Source organism: Coenobita brevimanus, chromosome 101 (genome assembly GCF_032717465.1).
Source record: "Coenobita brevimanus isolate Jiangsu-jjx chromosome 101, ASM3271746v2, whole genome shotgun sequence".
Classification (NCBI taxonomy): Eukaryota; Metazoa; Arthropoda; class Malacostraca; order Decapoda; family Coenobitidae; genus Coenobita; species Coenobita brevimanus.
The window spans coordinates 19,317,452-19,342,344 of NC_137054.1; the positions used below are offsets into that span (position 1 = coordinate 19,317,452).

Below are 24,893 nucleotides of genomic sequence, written 5' to 3' on the forward strand. Positions count from 1 at the left end.
TGTGGTCGATATTAGGGCCTTGAGATGGCTGGGAAGAGGGAGGGTTGGCGGGGGTGAATATGATAGAGGGGAAACAGGATAACGTGTGTGAAAAGAGGACGAGGGACTGGCACTGAGAAAAAGTAACAGAGGTGAAATATTATGGGAGGAAGAGAAGTATCGCTGAAAGAGATGGAAGACAGTGCAACAAGTGCAAACGAGATCGGACAATAAATAAAAGCAAGACAAGACAACATCTGAAAGAGAGAGAAACATGGCAGAATTAGTAAGAGGCAATGCAGCGTGTTTAAGAATGGGTAATAGGGCAACATATGTAAGGGATGGAGACTGGCCACCATGTGAAGGAGTGTAATAATTTAAATCCATTAAACAATTAATAACTCTCCTGACCAAGATTTAAATGCTCCCGCGCAGTACAAAGGTACGATGTTACTACTGAGCTAAGAAAGATACTATACTCGACTGTTGGCAAAATGGGTTTTTATATATCTCACTCGATTATTCTTCTCTCCATTGATAATTATTGTGGAGAGTTTTGAACAAATTCGCATATATAATATGTAACTCTGGAGGCCACGATCAGAGATACTGAGAACCGAAACCTGCAGCCGATCATCGAGTGTAAGGACAATGACGTGGGTATGTCACCTAGGAACGCCGGCAGCCGAGACAATGACATCTCATATTCTAAACGACTATCAGTAAATGTAATAAAAACAGTGGAACTTAACCCACTCATTACAAAAGCATATATTGAAATGAAAAATAGTATTTCATATTATTTTTATATATTTTTTGCTGCTGAACTCAAGAATGAAAGAAAAGTTTCTCCATCACGTAACATTTTTTTCAAAACACATTTATTTTTCATTTAAAGTTTTTTTTTTTTTTAATAATTTCGCACTCTATAATTATTTATATATGGATATTTTATAACACTGATAAAGTGTTTGAATAGTATTTTCTAATACTAAAATCCATGTTTAAAACAACACAGTTATTTCATTTGATAATAAGCCAGAATATAAGCTGGAATACAACGCAGTAATGAGTTATACCAGTACTGGAGTGCAGCAAACATATCTCAGTGTGTCTCTGTTATAGCCGCCACGCAGGACTTTGAGGTTGTCATTAACGTAACCTGGCAACCTACCATTCAAAAGTGCGTCCAATTTCGTATCATATTTTACACGAATCATATTGTTACTCATGAATGTATTATACATGAATATTATTGGATCCGAACATATTATACACTAATCACATGCGTCTCATATTATACACATAATCAGACGCACTTTTCAATGGTAGGTTGCCAGGGCACGATAATAACAACCCTCAGGGTCGCGTGCCGTGACTATAGTCGACTAGTGTCCTTGTGAATTACTTTCATTGGAGTGTTATTTTTCTTTTAATCACTGTGATATATATTGAAAATCGTGGTGTTTTACTGAAGTAGTGATATTTATTGATTTTTTTTTTCTTTACAGGTAAATTACAATTTTGTTGTAATGTTAACATTATTTTGGCATCCAGACGGTTGCGTGAACAGTCTTGATCTTTTATGCTACATTTGTGGAAAATTTATAGTGAAAAAACAAAGACAGAACATAACAAATTTTGTTAAAAAAGCTTATTACATCTACTCTGGAATAAAACTTGGTGACCAGGACAAAGGGTGGGCCCCTCACAGTGTCTGCTCTGTTTGTGTTAAGAAACTTAGACAGTGGACAAAAGGTAATAAGAAGGCTCTTGGTTTTGGTATTTCGATGATATGGAGGGAACCCCCCAATAATAGTAACGATTGTTATTTTTGTTCATGCTGAATTCATGGACACCTCTAAAAAAAAAAAAAAAATAGAAAAAAAAAATATAAAGAAATTGTTTATTCTAGTCTTCCATCAGCAGTAAGACCTCTACCACATGGACCTGATCTACAAATCCCTACTCCACCTGATAGTCTTGATTATGTGGAAACTCACTCAGAGGAAGAAAGTGCTGCACTAGACAATGAAGAATTTGTCCCTACGTGTTTATGCAATGAGCCACAGCCATTCCCTCAGGATGAACTTAATGAATTAGTGAGAGACTTCTGTCTCCCCAAAGATGCTGCAGAGCCCTTGGGGTCCCCATTAAAAGATAAAATCTTTTTGCATTCAGACGCAACATTCCTTTGGTACCGAAAAAGATAAAAAGAATTTGCACAACATATCAAGAAGGGTGGGTCCTTGTATTGCACTGACGTAAGAGGCCTAGTGCAGAAACTTGGCAGAGATTATAATGCAGACGAATGGAGATAATTTATAGACTTATTTAAAAGAAGCCTGGAAGGGGTACTTCGTCATAATGGTAATAAATATGCATCAGTACCTGTTGTTCATTCTGTGCAGTTAAAAGAAACGCACCAGAATTAGGCAAATCTTCTAGAGAAAATCAGTCACAAGTGGTGCCAGGTACAACAAACCTCGCCTGGCAGCAGTTATTTTAATGCTGTTTAATATTGACTCATTTCTGCCGTTAAGAGTCAGTGCACACTTAATGTCTATGGTAATGGCACAAATGTTTTAAAGTTACGCCCTCTAAAAATCCGTGATCTTGCATTCGACCTTTCAAGGTCCCTCAAGGTCAAAGGTCATGCTACCAAATGAAAGCCCATACGATACTTCCTAAATCCTGGTAGTAAACATCTCTATTTTCAGAGAGTTTCGAGTTATAGCCTCCCTGAATATCCGTGACCTTGAGTTTGACCTTTCAAGGTCACTTACTGTCAAAGGTCAAGGAACCAGTTAAAAAGTAATATGGGATTTCCTGTATGTTGATCGTAATACTAAATATCTCTCTATCTTCAACCAGTCTCAAGTTATAGTCCCCTGAATATCCGTGACCTTGAGTTGACTTTTCAAGGTCAAAGGTCTTGGTGCCAAATGAAAGCCCATATTACGAGTTCCTGTATATTCCTAATAGTTAATATATATCTTCAACCGTTTTCAAGGTATACCCCTCTAAAAACGTGTGACTTTGATTTTGACCTTTCAGGGTCACTTGATTACCTCCAAATTTTAGCCACTTTCTTTAGGGACTAGTGCCCACCCGTCCTGAAAATTTTATGTAATTTAATTCGGGCGTTTTTCCATAATGTTGCTAACAAACAAACAAACTCGACCAAAAATAATACCTCATGGGACTCCTTCCAGGCAAGGTAATGAACACTATCGGTTCATATGTGAGGAATTGAAAGTTCTGTGTATCTTACTTGGTCAGCAGTCAGGGTATTCAAAATTCTCATGTCTTCTCTGTGAGTGGGACAGCAGAGCAAATGATTTACAACGGGTTCAGAAGGAATGGCCAAATGGAAAAAATCTACAGCTTGGTGCCAAAAACATCATCAGACCTAGCTTGGTGAATCCAGATAAAGTGCTGCTACCACCGCTTCATATTGAGCTTGGATTTATGAAGCAGTTTGTTAAAGCCCTATCAAAAGATGGATCCTGTTTTATGAACTTGTGCCAAAAGATTCCTTGTTTGTCTGAAGCTAATTTGAAAGAGGGAGTATTTACTGGACCTGATATTAAAAAATTGATTTCTGATACAGACTCTGTTGGTGCGATGGACGTCCTGGAACGAGAGGCTTCGGTATCATTCAGAGAAGTACTTTCGAAGCGTTTAGGTAAGAATAAGGTCCAAAATACAAAGAAGTTGAGAGATATATGTTGGTCAAGTATAAGGAATTGGGTTGCAACATTAGTCTCAAATTTCACTTTTCGGTTTCTCATTTGGAATTCACCCCCCCCCCCCCAAATCTTGGAGAGGTGAGTGAAGAACAGGGTGAAAAATTCCATCAAGATATCAAGGACATGGAAAGAAGATACCAGAGACGTTGTGATGTCAGTATGATGGTGGACTACTGTTGGATGATTTATAGGGACGCACCAGAAAAAGTGTACAAACGATGGTTTGGAGTAAAAAAAAAAAAAAGAGAGAAGTTACAAAGACTAGAGAAGTTATATGTGAGTCATGGAATATATAGTGTTGTTTCCTTTACGTGTACATTCAAAAAATTACATTGGGTTAATATTTTCATTTTCAATTAATTTAGAACAATACTGCATAGATAGACGGAAATTTATAATTTGCTTTATTTTGATTATATTTCTTTTTAATTTTATATTAAAATGTCATGTGATGGAAACATTTTAAAAGTGTGATATTACTGTTTTCATAAATGCAAAAAAAAAAAAAAGAAGAAGAATGAAAACAATTTTTAATGACTTTAATTCTGCGGACTTGTGTTATTATCCTGACCATGATTTTGAACTCCGACTCGTGCAGTACAAAGGCAGGATATCACCCAGTGAAGCATGAGCGGTACTGTACCACATTTGCCTATCAGTAGCGTGGGTTTGTATACATCTTATTAAAGGAGTGAAATAGATAACATGTGCAAGGAGAGAGAGAGAGAGAGAGAGAGAGAGAGAGAGAGAGAGAGAGAGAGAGAGAGAGAGAGAAAGTGGAAGAGTAAGTAGATTTGTAATAATTGTGAGAAAGGAAGGAAGGGTGATATTGAGAAAGAGGGGAAGAGAGGGTGAGGTTGACACTGAGAGAGATGACACTGAAAGAGAGGAAAGGAGACTGGCATATTGGCACTGTGACAGAATGTGACACTGTGTGAGGGAGAAAGAGAGGGTAATATTGTCAGAGCGGAGAAGAGGGTGATATTGTTACAGAGAGAGTGACAATGTGAGGGTGGAAAATAAGGCAGTCTTGTCCGAACAGAAGATATGTTGACATTCGCATAGAGAGCGGACAAAGTAACATGAGGGAGCAAGGAAGTGGGGTTGAAACACTGAGACAGAGAGAGAGGGTGACAATGAGTGAATGGAAGACAGAGTAACGTGAGAGAGAAAGGAATGTTCACAACTAAATGTATAGGCACCATGGCTCCACATGCGATCCTTAACCTTTCATATCGAAATCCAATTAAAATCTTCAGTCAAATGACGTGTTTATAAACTCGTAATCTCTGAAGACGATCTTATTTTTGATAAGATTCTTTTTTTTTTTTTTTTTTTCAACCAGAGGAGTCACGTGCAGTCTTCATTAATTTCTTCATTGCTAGATGACTGCCCATAGCTGAATACTATTAAAAATAAAAGAAAACTACAAAAAGACGTCATCGAAGCTAAGAGGTTGATATAAAACTCAAACATATGAGTTGTGTACTAAAAATATGCATTCTGGTAGTTTCTTTTGTGAAACTTATACGAATCGGTAAATGTATTACATCTAACGCTTATCAAGGCTAACTTGAGTATTTTATCACTTAGCTCCAAGTCAGGAAGATAAAACCCAATAGATTGCTGTGTCAAGTACCAATAATGTATGTAGCTTTTACCTTTTACATATATGGCGTTAACCTCTTGGTCCCAGTGCTCATCAGTATCCTAAGACCTCTTTATTGTTTGTCACTTACATCCCTAACCACCCGTCTGTTGAATATGTCATTGTTTCTCGCTGCGGTCCTATTCACCACCAACTCGTCTGTACCTCAACAAATTGCTCAATTTTCGCTAGGTGAGTTATGCAGCCATTTACATCCTTCTTATCCTAAGCATTACTTCGTTCTATCAAGAAGATAACCATTTCCTTCCACTTTGCAATCAGTCAAGTCAATCAGGTTCTCTCTCTCTCTCTCTTCCTCCTCCTCCTCTCTTGCTTTCTGCAGTTACTGTACTCCCGTAGAGTTCTTCCCATTTTCTTAGTCATCTACTGTATTTTCTTTCCCTCCTTCTGCCTCTTCCTTCTTTCATGAGACCCTTCCTCCCCTCTGCTGTCGTGCCCCAGTAAACAATAATTTCATATCTATCAACAGCTATCCGCCTCTACCTCCTTTTTTTTTTTTTTTTTCTCCCATTTCCAACATTTTTCCTACTCTACCTCCCTACTTTTCACTCACATCCAACATCTTTCCTCCTTCACTCTTTTACTTTCTTCTCTCCTTCCATATAACCTACATTCCTTTCTTCCTCGTCTATACTTTCTTCCTGCCTCCAACACCTTTCCTGCTTCTCCCTTTCTTCTCCAACGGCTTTCCTTCTCTCCCCCTCTTCCCTCTTTCCCTCCAACCCACCTTCCTCTCTCCCTCCTCCTCCCCCCTCCTTCTACAAAAGCGCCCCAGTGCATGATAATTCTCGGCAGCATTGTCTGGCTCTGCTGCTGATAACACGACCAGGTAAATGGTGGAGATAGTGGTGATGGAGGCCAGGGTGGTGGTGAGGTGAGGCTGATGGTGGGAGAGGGTGATTTTTTGGTGGTAATGATGGTAATGAGGGTGGTGGTGATGAGTGTGTGAGGAGTGGTGGTAACAGTAGAGCGAGTGATGGTGGTGTCAGGAATAGTAGTAGACGTGATGGGGAAACAAACTGTTGAGACAGTGGTGGAGGTGACGGTAATGTTCGTCTGCTGGTGGTGGTGATGATGGTTGAGAGAGCCTTTCATGATGATAATGGTCGTGAAGATGGATTGTAGTGCTCTGAGAGGAGTGGTAAAAGTGATGATGACGGTGATTTAGAGGTGATAATGCTTTTTATGGTTAATAATGGTTTCGGTAGTGGTGATACTGGCTTTGATAGAAGTAAATGATATAAACATTGATGGCGAAGGCAATGATATTTTTTATATAATGGTAGTGATGACGATGCTGGGGATAATGCCAGTGGTAGATGGTGGGGATAATGCCAGTGGTAGATGGTGGAGATGGTGGTGATGAAGGCGATGGTGGTGGTGTTGCTCTGCTGTTTTATGGAGTTGACTGCTTTGGAGGTCGATAAATGCGGTGGTGAAGAATGATGATGTGATGGCAATGATGGAATTGATGGTAACGGCTGGCTTGATGATAATGGTGATGGTGATGACAGAAGTGATGGGGGAGGTGATAGTGGTGATGGTTGAGTGGTGGTGATGGTGGTGAGGGATTTGCTACTCTGTTGTCCATAAGGATTGGTGTGGCAGTAGTGAGAAGTAATGGTGGCAATGGTAGTGGTGGTGGTGGTGGTGGTGGTAGTGGTAGTGGTGTGTTGATAGTGGTAGGTGATGATGAAACTGGATTTTGTCGTAATGTTAGTGGTGGTGGTTCAGTGTGGACGAGAGAAGGTGATGATGATGGTGGCGATGGAAGAGAAGATCGATGAGGATTTGGAGGAGGAAGTGCAGGAGGATTAGCAAGAGGCGACCGTGATGGCGGTAGTGATGGTGGTTAAGGTGGTATGTCAATAGGAGTGAAAATATAAAAACATTTGATCGAAAGGGGAGAGTGTATTAATCTTGAGCATGATGGAAGTGGTAGCGGTAGTAGTAATGGTAGTGGTGGAGGAAGTGGCGATAAAAATGATAATGACAATGCTCGAATGGTGTAATGATGATGATGATCGTGGTGGTCTTTTTTTATCGGTGATGGTGGTGTGCGGTAACGACGGTCGTGTGATGCTAATGGTACTCTTGCTGATGGTAATAAAAGTTGATTGTTATGGTGGTGTTGGTGTGATGGTGATGGAGATGTGACTGGTAGAAATGATAATGGTGATAAGTCACTGTAATGGTCTGGTCATACTGGTTACTGATGGTGATGCTAGTGGTAGCAATGGTGGTGATGTTAATGATGATGTCTACAAAGAGAGCCAATAATGTACGATATCATCATAGCGAGGAGTGATGCTGCAAGCGGTGATTTTGTGATTCTGTCACTACTTTTTACATTTATCCCGTTTATTTTTGCTACTTCTGAATATTTTGATTGACTCCATGTGGTATCCCTTTAAAAAACGGGGTTAAATGAAGGCCCACCGTGTATCTAACCTCCCTAGTTCTAAAGGTCTCATATAAGTTTAGTAAACCGTCAGATGGTGGCAAGGATAAAGTATAAAAGGCACCATCGTAGTGAATGGAGTAATAGCTTTAGTGACAGTGTCGTGGTGATGGTGTTATGCTTATTGATAAAAATGTTACTAAACAGACAACGTGCGTGTATGTATGTATGTAAGAATACTGACCTCTTCACTACGAAGACGCCATTTTCGTTCTGGTTTTCCTACTGCAAAACTATTTCCTAAAGCTAAGGGAAGATCTCTCTTAGTAAAGGGATTGAAGAGAAATGCATCAAACCCCTGCACGCGAGCAGTTCCTCACACGGCACAACATCGTCTGGTGGTTACAAGAATAAAATCATGAAAAAACAGAAAACGCAACGGCCTCCTCAGTACGAAAAGTCTATCCTAACCCCTTCCAGCTAGCCACGTATTTTTCGTTTTATTCTTGTTACTACCAAAAATATTCAATTCAAACAAGAGGGACACTCAGTGGCGAGCATCGTTCCGACAAGGGCAACATAAATCCGGATCCAGAATCTGTAATACCATCCGGATCGGTCCCAAAGTTAACTGATTGTTCCCTGGGACATGGGCTATCTTCCAACCAAATTTGGTCCAAATCTCTCTTTTAGTTTTTGAGAAATCCTGCTAACAAACAACGTAACAAACAAACAAATAAACAGAGGTGAAAACATACTTTCCTTGTGGGAGAAAATAAGGAAGGATCTCAAACAGTGACGTGACTATTGACTATATCTTACCCCGGCTGTTCGAGTATTTCCTACAAGGAATAAAACACTCTGATGAGGAGAAGAATAACATATGTGTTTCACCGGATTAAAAGGGTGATTTTAGACATTTTTTTCCCCGCTGGCAATACCTTATATATACAGTAGGGTGGCCCATAAATGGCACTCCACTATAAACGTCTATCTATCTATATACCTAAGCTGCTTCCCCCATGGAAAGGGAGGTAGCCGAGACAGGACGACACACTCCCAGCTTCCTCATCCACTCACAAACATTCATTCGTAGCTTAGCCCCAAGGGGAGAAGGGACAGAGCCTCACTGCACCACACCGCACGAGGGTCAACTGCGCAGTGCAGACAGTGACATCCTACCATCTACCAACCGACAGCAGAGTTGGTTTACCCTTGACACATCATAATGGACCCATCCCCTTACCCACACCTGACCTGATCAGCTGATCAGACCAAATGCAGGAGAATATCCCCTCAGGGCTGTTTCATCATTTATTCATTCACAATTTCTCTCCAATCATTTAAATTACGCACAGCCACTCTTCCTTGCTCAACAGACATCCCTCTCGCATCCAGCGCTCTCTTCACACTGTCCATCCATCTCATTCGTGGTCTTCCTCTCAGCCTTACACCTCTCACATCAGAACTAGTTATCTTTTTCACCAATCGCTCATTAACCTTTCTTTCCATGTGCCCAAACCATCACAACACCCTCTGCTCAACTCGATCAGCCATCTCCCGCACAACTCCAGTTCTCCTTCGCACTTCATCATTTCTCACTCGATCCATATGCGTCACTCCACACATACTCCTCAGACACCTCATCTCCATTACATTCAAACTTTTCCTCTCTGCTACACCTATATTCCATGTTTCAGCCCCAAATAACGCAGTCGGTACCACAATACCCTCATACAGCCTTCTCTTTACATCCATTATAAGTGAACGACATCTAAACACTTTTTCACTCCTTCCAGCACCTTTCCTGCTTCATTCAATCTAAACTTCACTTCTGCACCTATTCTTCCGTCCACAGCAACATGTGACCCTAAATACTTAAAACACTCCACCTCCTCAAGCAACTCACCATTCAAAACTGTATTCATCCTCCTACCATCTACCAACCTGTGCACTTCATCACTTTACTCTTACTCTCATTTACTTTCAATTTCCTCCTTTCACACACTCTTCCCAACTCCTCTACCAACTGTCTCAACCTCTCCTCTGAATCAGCCACCAGTACAGTATCATCCGCAAGCAGCAGCTGATTCAGATTCTCTACCATCAGCATTCACCAGACTCAGATCTCCACCTAACACTCTTGCATTCACCTCCCTTACAACACAATCCATATAAACGTTAAACAACCAAGGCGATATCACATATCCCCGCCGCAGCCCCACTGTCACGGGAAGCCAATCAGTCACAGTATTTCCCACTCTAACACACGCTCTACTATTTACCTAAAAACGTTTCACTCCTTTTAGCAACCTACCATCAAGTCCATACAGTCTTAAAACAGTCCACAAAGCCTCCCTATCAATTCTATCATACTCTTTCTCTAAATCCATGAATGCCCAAAACACATCCTTACCCTTTGCTGAATACTTCTCACACACCTGTCTCACAGCAATCATCTGATCCACGCATCCCCTCCCTCTCCTAAAGCCACACAGCTCATCACCAATCACTCCCTCTGTGCCCTCTCTCTCTTAATTAACACTCTACCATACACCTTACCTACAACACTCAGCAGACATACCCCTAAAGCTAGTACATGCATACTTATCATCCTTACCTTTTTACAACGGGACCACACAAGCACTTGTCCAGTCAATTGGCACCATACCTCTCACAAAACACACATTCAACAATCTTACTAACCAGTCAACAATAGTCACTCCACCACCTCTCAGGCATTCCAGAGCACACCCATCCATACCTGCAGCTTTCCCTGTTTTCATCTCCTTTACTGCCTCCTGCACTTCCCCCATCGTGATCAAAGAATCATTCATCACTACCAACACATTTACTCCTTGCACCCTTCCATCGCCACAATCTCAGCGTCCCTTTCCCCCCTCTACATTTAACAATCTTTCAAAGCACTCCGCCCATCTCTTCCTTACTGCATCCATCTCAGTTAACATCCTTCCATCCTCTGCTTTGACTCGCTCTTCCTTCTCAGACTCTCCCTTTCGCACCCTTTTCGCCTCCTTCCAAAACATTTTCTTATTCTGTTGAAAATTCTCAGTCAACCGCCTACCCCACCTTTCATCTGCTGCCACTTTAGCATCACGCACAGCCCTTCTCGCCCTATTCCTCTTTTCCTTATACCTCTCATATGACACCTCATCCTTCCTCTGCGGCCACACTATAAACGTACATGGCGGAATCTTAAATATTGTGGGTAGGGATCAATATGTCAGTGTGGTGATGATAGCAATGAAAGAATAAATGATACTGGAGAGACACTGATATTACTGACTGAACCGTCTCCCCAACACACGCGAAATCATCAGGTGGAATGTAAAAAGAATGCTATATATGGACCACCTATAATAATAATAATAAAATCTGTCAAGGTACACGTAAGGGGTTCATATCAATTGTTTCTAATCCATTACTACGAAAGGTATCCCCGAAACTGAATAAACATACTCTATTGGCAAAACTCATACACACATGATAATACAAACATACATAATTCATACATACACAGACATAACATACATTACCGACAGGTATAAACAGACAGCTACATAGATAGCCTGACTAACTAATGGATTAATTAACAGCTACATGAACAGGCAAGTCGATAGATAGACAGACACATACAGATAGATAGATAGATACAGATTAAACATACGTAGATGATCGATTGATCAATAGAAAAGAAAAACGTTAAGTAGGTAACAAAATAGACGGGAGGTACATAAAAAGAAAGATAAGAGGACAATTATAAACTGATAATACATACCTAGTCAATTACAGGGATGTACAAATGGTTATTACTGGCTACATGGAGAGACAGGCGAGGAGAGGGAGAATGAGATAGACAGAGTGCCTCAGTCAATTACCGGGTCAATCTGGTGCTTCATGAATAGTAATTGTCCAAAGACGTAGGCCAATTTCTAGGTGGGAGACATGCACACAGATGAATGGGTCCAGGGGTATGTAAATAGGACGGAGATAGACAGACAGACACAGACAGACAGATAGATAGATAGATAGATAGGTAAGAAGATAGATAGATAAAGAGGTATCGTGGTTGGAAGAATGGAGGGATGAATGAAGAGTTGGAGATAGGTAGATGGACAAAGAAAGGCAGGTAGATCAATTACATAAGGATTCTGTAAACACCTCTCGAACAGAGCAGTACTTTCGAGGTGAATGAAACAAGTTTAGAGGTACTAAACAGATGCGAGACCATGAGGAACTTCATTAAAAGGAAGCCCCCTATGCTTCCATAAATTATTTATTTACTATCTCTATCCACCTTTATTTAGAAGAGATTTCTCAGCCTGCTGCCCCCCCCCTTTTTTTTTTTGCAGCTACAGTGGCGAGGTGGTACCGTGCCCGACTGGTGATCTACTGCACATGTGCCCTGCCAAGTCCAGAATCATGGCGGGTATTTATGAGTGCAGATAGTGGGCTATACTCTTTTATATCGGGTTCACATAAGCTTGCACCCTCTGGGTTTCATCGTTGGCATATACTGGCTCTGACACACAGAAACATGGCCAGTGCAATACATCATAACTCACTCTTCTCACAGACACCCCCCTTCCTGTTCGTAGTTGGTCAGCATGAGGAGGGATTTATTCCGACTATCACACTCCGTCCGGAGAATAGGTATGGTCCTATGGTGGACCATGTCTCAACAATTACAGTTGCAAATACTGCCTTTGTTTCCTTCGGGGAAAAAAAAAAAAAAACAATATGGATGAACTGAAGGATGGATATATAATCTTAAAGTCACAGGGAAAGAATTATGAATCAAGAAGAACTTATTCTGACGACATGAAGTTATATGAACTTTCCGATTGATATAGAGAACAAGTAAAGTAATCTAAACAGAAGTTCCCTGCTACTGGACGGTAAACTGAGGCTGGCATATAGGTGCCTAAGTTATGCAAACAGATACTGGACATGGCTGGTGTTGCAGCTATAGTAGATGAAATAAATGACTAGAGAAAAAGTCCAGCCGACCGAGATAGACTTAGTGAAAATCATATAACTACCGTAATTACCAGTCTCGAAAAGTTAATCCCTTCACTCGATGAAGCCTTTGCCTATCAAGATTTAATTCACCTCAGAAAAGAGGTTAGATATGACCTTCAGTAATTCGTTTACGACGAGGAGACTCTGCTGTACGAGACAACTGGTGATAGATGGAAGAGTTTATCCATTCGAGGGAAGCATTTTACAGTAAAATGGTTAATGAAGAAACTAATTAAGCTATCTAGTTAAACAGTCGATTTAAAGTAACTGGTTGTAGTAAAATATCTCTTTAAAAAATCATTGTATTATAAATTCAATGAGCCAGAAAAGTTTAGGGCTTGACCTGATACACAACCGAAATAGCTTATAATCTTCCAGTGAACTTTCATTGCCCAACTAATAATATTTTTGTTTTCCTCTGGCATGTAGACAGAGTATGAGACTGCTGCTCCTCCGCCCCTCCATCTCCTCGTCCTCCTTCTCCACCTTCATCTTAGTGAGGACATACTGCATACCTACAGTCATTGGCGCCGTGTTCGCCACCCTAACTATCGTCAACAACAAAAACAACAGTAACAATAACAACATTATTTTCACTAATTAACAGGGACTGCAAAGAGCAGCTAATTGTCAAAGGCAACTTGGTATCACTCCACTGTTCATGTAATCTGCATGCTACACCATAATATTCTCTCGTATGTTATTTCGAGTATCATTAAGGCAGACTATTTTCATATTGATGAGTTCTAAACCTCCCCAACAACCCAGCATGCAAAAATGGAAATTACACCGACGTTCCCGAATGTACTACTGTGTGAACGAGGACACCAGGGAAACAAACTCTTTTAAAGAGCATGAATGGAACGGGATGGTAAGGGAAGGAGGAAAAAATGATAGGAAGAAAGTGGCAGGTTAATGGTTTTAGTTACTGTTGTGCTAAATTGGGGCTAAAATTGATGGTTACATGTGTTAATGACTGATGTCTTTACCAAGGCGCTGACGAGGAACATAAAAGTGATAGAACAGTGCACACTTGTTGGTGCAGCTGTGGCGTCCATCCTGGAGCCAAATCCCCTCATATTTCCCTGCCCCATTATGTAGGGAAGGAGTCTGATCCGACCCTGTTGGGGCGTTATTAACCAAAGGGGGGAGCGAGTGAATCTCTACACCATGTTTGTATGGTACCAAAGAGTATCTGTAGGACAACTCCACAGAAGCAGTTGCATACATGTGGTCGACGGGTCTGTTCGGACAGAAGGACGCTGGTTAAATGAAACTATAATAATATAATCAATAACTAATATCTCAGCTACTCTTAGGAAAATGAGAGAGAGAGAGAGAGGGAGAGAAGGAGGAAGGAGTAGGTGTGGATGTTTTACTTGCTCTTTCAGGTGTGTGCGTGTGTGTGTGTGTGTGTGTGTGTGTGTGTGTGTGTGTGTGTGTGTGAAATTATAGTGTCTGCTGTGTCCTAACAATGTCACAAACGACGAGGGAATACATGTTTTCATGATTTTATTCACGTAAAAAAATCAGAAACAGTACTTAGTAAGGATTTCTGTATACTGTATTAAACAGTCGAAGAGAGTTTTAAGATGGTACGATACTGAAAGTGATGGTGAATTGGATGACGCAAACGGTCAACAAGAGAGTAATTAATGATAGGAGACGTAGAAATGGATAAACAATGAGAGTTAATATGTTTGTATGAGACAGTCTTGTTAAAGCTGCAAATAATTGACAACTGATAATAACTGATGAATGAAAACGATTGGTTGATGATGATGATGAACCAAGAGAATTCGGGATCATTATTAAACACAGCCATTACCTTTTAAGTCCGAAGACGTAAATTTATTTTCTTTGTGCTATCATTACTTTATTCATTCAGTTTTAGGTAGACCTTTCGCAGTGAAGGGACTGATGGAGTCTAGAACTCCCTTGGTAAAAGGTGTTTTCGAATAATAATTAAAAAAAAAAAAAAGTGATGACAGTAACGAACGTATGATAACCAAGAGCTTGGCGTGGTAAAGATATTTATCTTTCCAGTTTCATGACTTGTTATATATTTTTTCCTTCTAGCCACCAGACAATTTCATTCAGCCGGGGAGGGAACATGCGAAAATAACTTCTTTCTGCTTACTGTTAGACTTTTCTTAAAATCTTACTTTCTTGTTTCAGTAAAATTATATCTTGCTCCGGTGACACCTCTGTTTAATATTCGTTTTACTATCTCCTGACGTTATTTTTCAGCTAGAGTGATTTTTCGAAATGGGTATAGCTTAATTGAACACCTTCACTAATAGGGTGCTCTTGAATTAAATAACATGCCATCAGATATATATATATATATATATATATATATATATATATATATATATATATATATATATATATATATATATATATATATATATATATATATATATATATATATATATATATATATATATATATATATATATATATATATATATATATATATATATATAATGTCGCCCTTCTACGGAGAAGCTTAAATCTAACACTTGGATATGTATTTATTGTTATACTGCATCTGATGGCAAGTTATTTAATTCAAGAGCACCCTATTAGTGAAGGTGTTCAATTAAGCTATACCCATTTCGAAAAATCACTCTACCTGAAAAAAAAATATATATATATATATATATATATATATATATATATATATATATATATATATATATATAATTTAATCTTACGTTGCCCCAATAGAAGCGTAGGAGCCCGGGGTTAGGCAAGTTGGTCCTGACATTTAAGATGAGAGTACCAGGCTCACTCATCCCTGAGTGGCATTACGTGAGCAATAAACCCCAACCATCCCTTGGATATAAACCTTCAACCACTCAATCCGATTGGAGGGCAGTAATTATCCACTAAACCACCAGGAGCCAAAATTTGGTTATATGGTTACCACCCAGCAAAGTAAATGGTTTCCAGGTGTACAGGAAACCATTTGTCTTGGCACGCAGTGTAGAGTCACCCACAGGCAGTAGGAAGTGGGAAAAAATGAAGGAAAGAAAGATAGAAGAGGGCGTATAAAGTCACCCGTGGGCAGAAGGACGAGGAAAGAATGAAGGAAAGACAGAAGAGGAGGAAGGATATATATATATATATATATATATATATATATATATATATATATATACTCAACTATTTTGCTTTGCTGAGACACATTTCGAAATGAAAGCGCTAGAAACAGTCTCTGTACGACCATCTAACTAGCCCATTTTCACTGCCTCCGAAGGATTTACTTCTGGTAGGTGATTTGTACACAGGAAGCTGCAGTCAGTCTGCTTAAAATTCTTCGTTAAGAAACCTGTAATCAGCACACTCGTCTCGCAACCGAAAGTTTACGGGTTCGATTCGCGGGTCGACCGCGAGACCTTTAGGCAAGGCCTCCATTGCCCTAGCCTGTTCGTACCTAGAACTAAAAATAGGTACCCGGATGCAAAGTCGACGGTTGCGTGTCGTATTCCGGGGGAATGTTTGGGAGCTTACTTTCCTTGTCTGTTCACCATTCTTGTATGTTTGTGTTATCCCCTGCCCAGTGCAACTGTCCAAAAATAACTACCCACGCATGTTGGGTTAAGCCCCGACGCCTATTCCTTCAACTAAATTCAGTTCCTCACCAACTGATTCTTCCTCTGTCCCCCTCCTTCCTTCTGACTTGGTTGTAGTAACCCCAACATTTGGAGCTTACTTTCCTTGTCTGTTCACCACCGGCAATTGTACTCTCTAATTTAGACGATTTATTTAAGCCTGGGAACAGCTAAGAAGAATAGAAGTGGACACAGTCTTTATAAGCAACTTCATTGTGATGAATTTTCATTCTTCATTTTGACTGCCTCCAAATGACTATAGTCATCGTGTTTTCAACCGCACATTTACTGTACATTCGTGTATGATACCTAAAGGCGATGTCACCTTCAAAGCAAGAACTCAGTTAATTCCACACATCTCTCAACGATTTTATTCACCTTTAAGCAACCACTGGGAATGAGAGAGTTCAAGGAACAGAGACGCAGAAGATGAGTGAGGAAATTATTGTCATCATGTACAGTTTGTGAAAGTTTGCCTTGTATTTCACCTCTTCTCATTTTCTCCACTCGCTAATAAGACCAATATGAGAGAGGCTTCAGTAGGTTTCTTTGTTTATGGATGATTCTCCTTGATTTAATACGCATGAGAGCTATGCCACCGCCATCCTCTAAGTGAGAAATGCACTCAATGGAATAGTAGGTGAACACTTGTCCCTGACTGTTCAGTTGCATTTTACAATTTCTTACATCGCCTAAAAACTATCAATCCTCTGTGATCTTGGTAGATTGACTAATAATACTGAGGGTTGGACTCTCTCTCTTTATTAGTTCGGAATCCCTGACGTGGAAAAGTATTATTGGTGGCTTTTACTGTATACATTTGCTTACAGTGTATTCAGAGACTCAGTTCAGATAGAATGATGAGGAAATTACAATAACAGTAGGCAAAAAGAAATTGCCTATCCTGATATTTTACTTTGTCTTCATCAATTTCGGGATGCTGATTATGAATCTGACGTCCATTTTTGCCAATTGTGGATAATTAAAAGGAATCATAATTTACGGATGTTTATTTTTTCACCACAGATTTCACTAGGATGACCCCTAGAGATTTTCTGTCATCCTTAAATTAGCTTGCATTTGCCACTAATTTCTTCACGGAGTAATGCTTCACATATGGTAGGAATAATCATCCATCACTTCCCGTTGGGCACTCAGTTCACTGAGAGGGTTATGAAGCCGTGGAACATTTGTTGGGAAAAGCAATTAGGTTGAGCATAGGTGAGACGATTGTGGAGACTGCAAAATGTTTGGCATTTTTTCTTGGTCTACTAAACAGATATATCAAGAGTTTCTGGTTTCTGAGCCCCTGGGACAGCAGAGCGACAATCCACTACAATTAAGGAAGAGAATGGCCTCTGAGAAATACCTTGACACCTTGCACATATAATGAAATCTATTATTCTCTTGTTCAAAGAGGCAAGGTCATACTGCCTCATCTTCATTTTAAGCTTGAATGGACATAACAATGTATAAAGACTTTGGACATGATAGGTGAGTCCCACCAATGTATTTGTTCACTGTTTCAAAAGCTGTCCAACGAGAAAGTCAAAGTATCATCTTCTCTGCACCATCTAGATGCTGGGATTAATAATTAAAAAAAAAAAAAAAAAAAAAAAAAACTATATGACTCCTCTTGAGATAAGGGCTTGGCATGATTTAAGGATTGTTTTACATGGCTTACTAGGCAAAAGGAAAAACAGCAACTACCAGGAACTGGTTGAAATTCTGATTATTTCAAAAACATTGTTTGCAAGAGGTCACCAGAGCTGCATTACTTAACATGCCCATTTGTATTTCCTCCGAGAAACTCTGCGTGATGCATGTGATAACTATATACAGGGGCTTCGTCAAGATATCAAATTGATGGTGAGACGTTACCAAAGATGATGGAAAGCTTCCATTATTGGGGACTATGTCCAAATGTTGGTGAGATCAGACTAAAACAGCTTCATAGGAGGAAAAGCAGTTCAACTGTCCATTTTTAACGCGCCTGAGCCTGTACTATATAATTTTGTTAACGGAGAGATTTAAGTAATTGTTTCATGGTAGAGGACAAGAAAAAATCTGTACTTTATACGAAGAAGTACCGGTAAGGTATTGTGTTTGCTCCTGACCACTAACATAAAAAGCTTTTTTTTTTTTTTTTTTTTTCGGCACCGCTGAATACGTAAAGAAACTAGAAAGCACTCAGAAAGCGCATACCTCCACCAATGACATGCCATTAAAAAGGATCCGGATCCGTGGAGATATTGTGTAGAATACATAGGATCCTGATCCGCCCCCAAATTTAATCAATTCTTTCTTAGCTCATGGTCCACCCTTCCACCAAATATCATTGAAATTCATTGAGAACTTTTGGAGATATCGTCTGGACAAACAGACAGACAGACAGACAAACAGGTGAGTATATAACCTCCTTCATCTTCTTTGACGGAGGTAACAAAACTAGTCAGATAAAGACAATTATGCTTATACGAGATCTGATCGACATGTATCCGACCATATATATATATATATATATATATATATATATATATATATATATATATATATATATATATATATGAAACTAATAGCAACAAGGGGATCCGACGCAGTAGAGCGTTACTTTAAATCGCTGTGCAAGTCATTGAGTATGTCAACCCCATCCCAGCTGTTGCCGAACAGCGAGTCTTTGAGGTCGTGTTCTGGCTTGTATTTTCATCAGCTTATCAATCTGTCCATCCTTTTACCTCTAGGTATCCTTCTCTCCATTCATTCACCCGTCAATCCATTTATACTGTTTGCTATCCCTCCCTTCATCCATCCTCTTACTTTTTGCTTGCCGGAATCGAAAGAGTAGGCAAGCATGTTGGTCAGTTCCTTATGTTTGTCTGTCTATATCTTTGTCTGCTGTCTACAGGCCACACTTTTGCTCCATTCGTTCTGAAAATAAAACTCAGAAGGTAGATATCCATAAACCCTGGAAGTCTATTGCACTTTTATTCATCAAAATCGGTCAAAGGCCTTGGACTGAGTTAGGGGTTGAGACTCCTCAATGGCCGTGGGTCCGGAAATCGTCGGGACCCAGTGGCAGCCTCAGTCACAGTTTTTTTTTTTTCAAATTTGGAAAATTGAATTATGTTTCTTAGCAATTGGAAGAGAAACGTCTGGCGCACCTGGCAACGCAATTTTTAGCTTCCAAAACTTATCCTGTGCTTCGCAACGAAGCGCGAAAACAAAAGAAAATCACAAAATTACTGCCTACCCGTCCGTGAAAACTAAGCAGACACATGCCTAAACTCCGGTGAAACAGGCCCGTAGCCAGGACTTGATGTTTGGGAGGGCCATCTCCATTGTAGGGGAGGGGGGGACTATTTTTTTATGCTATTTCTTCCACTTATATTTCTTCTAGAAAAACTTCTGGGGGTGCTAATGAGTTTTTTGGGGGGATGCTAAGCCTCTCCATAGCCCCCCCTCCCTCCCCGTGGCTACGAGCCTGCGGTGAAAACTAGGCAGACACAGTTGGATTCATCCGGAAAGCAGAAGAGGGTGGAAGAGGAGAGAGAAGAGAAAGGGGAGAGAGGGGAGGAAGAGCGGCGGGGATCCATCGGCCAAGCGCTCTGCTTATAGCAGTTTCAATTATCCATTCCCCCTTCCATTTATCCATCAGTGTGTGTGTGTGTGTGTGTGTGTGTGTGTGTGTGTGTGTGTGTTCCCATTATATCTCATGAACGGCTTGAGCTATCAACAGGGTATCAAGATTCATGGCCGAGTTCGAAAATGGGCACTCGGAGTCAAGGTGAAGGTCACCAAAATGGCTGTCAAAGGTCAACTAGTTTTTATCGCCCGCCTTTCTCATCATTATATCTCATGAACGGCTAGAGCCATCAACATGAAACTTTCAGGGTGTCAAGATATTGCAAAAATCTTGGACTTGGCCAACAGCATACTCTGGCGGGCGATTAGTATTCGGCACTCGAATGCTTTTCTTTCATTTTTACAATTCATTTTCGATCCCCCTCTTCTCCTCCCAACCTTTATACCCTTGTATATACTCTCTTGGTCAATCAGTCACTCCTCTATCCTTCCGCGTCGCCTAACCATTTCAGTAAGTTTCTTTGAGCCTGCATTAATCATTCACCTGAAATCTTCATATTTATCATCGGAAGTTTCTGAATTATCTTCGTTAAGTAGAAAAGGTTTTATTATATTATATTCTTGCATTCTTTAGGCGATTTTTTTGCGCTTTGGACCTAGCTTTAGAATTGATGGAGTTATATAGGCAGTCCATAACGCATCCAAACTGAGAGGTATGTGTGAAGATAAAAAAAAAAATAAAATAATAATAATAATATTAAATGTCTTGTGATAGGAAAGGAAACTAAAGACACCATTATCGCAGTAAAAGAGGTAATTACAAAGCCATGTGAGTGCTAAAAGTGAAACGACATTTGAAGCATGAAATGTTTGTTTCAGTCACTGTTACTGCTTCGAGTTTAGAACACTTAGCGAAATCCAGCTAAGTTTATGTAAACGTTTTAAGTCATAACAAGAAATAAAACTCGGAGACTGCGACAAGCGACCTAATCAATGGTTCTAAAGGACAAATATTATACTTAACCCTTTGGCATTGATCGTCGACTAATTGCTCTCAAAACCAACATGCTTCACCCAAGCCTGACTCCTAATCATTGCATGAAGTTTGGTACAGTTCAGATCTAAACTGCTTATTTTGCCCTATGACGTCAAATTGGCCTTTCCCTGTGACTCCGATCTTTGGCAGTTCTCAGAATTCGAAATTCTTTTTTACTGCCTTTCCCTGAACCGTTCATCAAACTTTGATCTATGTGGGATAAAAACTGCTTATACTGACATTGCCATGTAACTGTCAATTTCCACAGTGCTAAAAGAAAGAATAATAATAAAATTAACAATTCCTCAGCCAATTCACACTCTTCCACCAAGTTTGGCTTAAATCAGATTAAAACTATCAGGTATTACGTACGCTCACAGTACACATGAGCCCAACATTGACATTGCTCTGTGACCTTGACCTCTGACTAGTTGTTCTCAAAATCGCATCCCTTCTTTATTGAGTTACTCCCAAAGTTTCGTGTAAAACGGAAGAGGACTTGAAGCTGACCTAGCCGTATGACCCTGGCCTTAGACTTACTGTTCTCGAAACAATATGCCGATTATTTAGCTGTCACTCGTCACTTCCACCAAATAAATTTGGCTAAAATGTGATAAAACCGATTGATATAATTTTCACACACACACACACACACACACACACACACACACACACACACACACACACACACACACACGCGCGCACCTGGTGGCACGGTTGACAGAACACTCGACTCCCAATTCAAGTGACCCGAGTTCGAGCCCTGCTCAGACGGTGGTACTTGCGTGGGTGTGGTGAGCTCTCACCTCTCAAGTGTAGCTCAAGGTTCGCTGTGATGGAAGACCTGCAAGGATTCGAAACCCAGGGGGGTAAAGATTTGGCGGTCTGTCCCCTTGTGCGTACGCCTCGCTCCGGCCTCGGTAAGGCTTGGTAGTGTGTCGGCGCTCTACAGCAGTGGTTCTTAACCTGGGGTACCTGTACCCCCAAGGGGTACGAAACCTTAAACCTGGGGGTACGAGACATGATAGCCAGTGGAATGGTACTGTACCATGAGAAAGCAAAACATATGTTTTCCTAATTTTCCTGTTACTATACTGTATTTGTCTCAGTTACTTTTTTAAAGTTGGTGCTGGAAACAATTTTCTTACGTTTTCTATGGTTTCATATACGTTTTCTTGATATCTCGTACGGTTCGTGTTAGCGTTGGTCCTGGCTCTGATCCTTGGCTTCAGTTCAGTCACTTGTGTTCTGGGTTCTCACTGAGAGTGAGAGGAGCCAACGAGTATAGCTCACGTAAGTTTGAAACGTGTTGCACGTGCACTATGCTGTGTGTAGTTGAGTCGATGTGAACAGTGTGAATTGGGTCTGCATTTTGTTTGTGCTCGAGTGGTTGATAGTATTGAGGTGCATTACTGGTGCGTGTGGCATTTGTGATTTGTGAAATGTTATTTTTTTGTGTTATCATTTTAGTTGTCACAATATAATGTTTTTTAGTGTGGTATAACTGTAATATTGTCAAAAATAGATGTATTGATAAAAAATATATATTATTGAAGGTACTGTTATGTGCATGAGGAGGAATATGGTGGGCTGTGTATTGTGGTGGTAGTGAATATTCCTCCTCATGCACATAACAGTACCTTCAATATTATATATCTTTTATCAATACATCTATTCTTGACAATATTACAGTTATACCACACTAAAAAACATTATATGTTATATGTTATAACGGTTATTACATCCAGGCCTGCATCTTTCCAGGTATCGGTGTGATGAAGATCTAGTAACTATGTCTAAGAAACGTAAGTGGAAAGACGACTACATTCGTTATGGTTTTACCTGTACGACTGAGGCAGATGGAACTCAACGACCACAGTGCATACTCTGCAGCACAGTATTTGTAAATGCAAATCTCAAACCATCAAGACTCAATGAGCACTTCAACAATCGGCATGGAGGCACAGATGCTGGACATGACTTAAACAGCTTGAAGATCAAGCGGGAACGATTTGATCGAAGTGGTCCCCTATCAAAGCTAGGTTTTGTGCCAGTTGAGAAACCTTTGTTGCAAGCATCTTATGAAGTTGCCCTTTTGTGTGCAAAGAAGAAAAAAGCTCACACTATTGCAGAGGAGCTTGTCAAACCTTGTGCATTAGAAATGGCAAAAATAGTGATAGGGACAGAAGCTGAAAAGAAGCTTAAACAGATACCTCTGTCAAATGACATTATCCATTCAAGGATTAATGATATGAGTCGAGATATCTTGCAGCAGGTGATAACAGACCTGAAAGCCAGTCCTGTCAAAGTGAGTATTCAGCTGGATGAGTCGACTGACGTTAGTTTTTGCAGTCAGTTGATGGCATTTGTTCGGTATGTGAAGGAGAAAGAAGTGGTAGAAGAATTATTTTGCAAACCTCTGAAAACTACTGCAAAAGCAATTGATGTGTCCAGTCTTGTGAAAGAGTTCTTCTTGGAACATGGAATGACTCTCAACATGTGTGGTTCAATTTGCACTGATGGAGCCCCTGTCATGCTTGGAAATAAATCAGGCTTTGCTACCCTGGTGAAAAAAGAGGTTCCCCATGTAACTGTCACTCACTGTGTATTGCATCGTCATGCACTTGCTACAAAGACACTGCCAGAAAAATTGAAGACTGTTTTATCAGTTGTTGTGCGTGCTGTAAATTTCATCAGAGGACGGGCAGTGAATCACCGTCTTTTTGCATCTTTTTGTGAAGAAATTGGAGCTGAGCACAGTGTTCTTTACCACACAGAAGTGAGATGGCTTTCCCGTGGCAGGGTACTTACACGTGTCTTTGAACTTCATGAAGAAATTATGCAGTTTCTTAGAAATCAAGGCAGTGAAATTGCTGACCATTTTGAAAAGAGGGAGTTCATTTTGTCTCTGGCATATTTGGCAGATATATTCACGCACCTCAATGAACTGAATGTCTCTATGCAAGGAACAGCGATGAATATGATAACTGCCAGAGAAAAGTTATCTGCCCTCACCAAGAAGCTTCCACTGTGGATAAAGCGCATTGAAAGTGGAAACTTTGCAAACTTCCCTTCTCTTGATGAGGCTGCTATTGCTGAAGAGCTGCCCATCGTGAATGAGGTAAAAGAACATTTGCAAGAACTGATTCAGTCCTTCCAAGGGTATTTTCACATTGAAGAAGGTTCTGTGGCACAAAGATGGATACGGGATCCATTTCTTTTCAACCTTGATTCCATGGATGATAATGATATGATGAAAGATGATCTTGTGGAGTTGCAGACCAATGACAGAATCCGAATGGAGTTTGAAAAAATGCAACTGGATATGTTTTGGTGTGCACAACTCCAAACATTCCTACAGTTAGCAGGGAGAGCTCTGGAGGTCCTCGTGCCATTTGCAACTACATACTTATGCGAGGTAGGTTTTTCAACGCTCCTACACATCAAGACAAAAGCCAGAAACCGAATGGGTGCAAGTGATGATATGCGTCTGGCACTTTCAAAGAAAGAACCTCGCTTGAACATCATCATTAATGAGAAACAACAACAAAAGAGCCACTGAAAATGTGTTGTTGTGCACTATGTAGTATAACTCATAATTACTGTTATAATGTGCATTCATTGCATCCTACTAATTAATACTTCATATGAAATAAAAAAGTACCTTTGTTCAGTAATTGAAAAATCTAATAATTTCTCGGCAAGGTTTGTATCACTAATCCTTTTCATATGTTTGTATTGTATTTATATTGGATGGGGGTACGAGAAAATTTTCTGAGATATCAAGGGGTACGGGCACTGAAAAAGGTTA

At 40.1% G+C, this 24,893-nt stretch overlaps 1 protein-coding gene across 1 annotated transcript; it reads left to right on the plus strand.

The window, feature by feature from the left end:
- Positions 1 to 22,874: 22,874 nt before the first annotated feature.
- LOC145414983 (protein FAM200C-like) lies at positions 22,875 to 24,644 on the plus strand. The gene has a single exon (XM_080284404.1). It carries the CDS (start codon positions 22,875 to 22,877, stop codon positions 24,642 to 24,644), a length of 1,770 nt encoding a protein of 589 aa, XP_080140530.1.
- The last annotated feature ends 249 nt before the right edge of the window (positions 24,645 to 24,893 follow it).

What these genes read in the sequence shown, in the direction of transcription:
- LOC145414983 (XM_080284404.1), top strand. Translation starts at nt 22,875, where the DNA reads ATGTCTAAGAAACGTAAGTGGAAAGACGACTACATTCGTTATGGTTTT.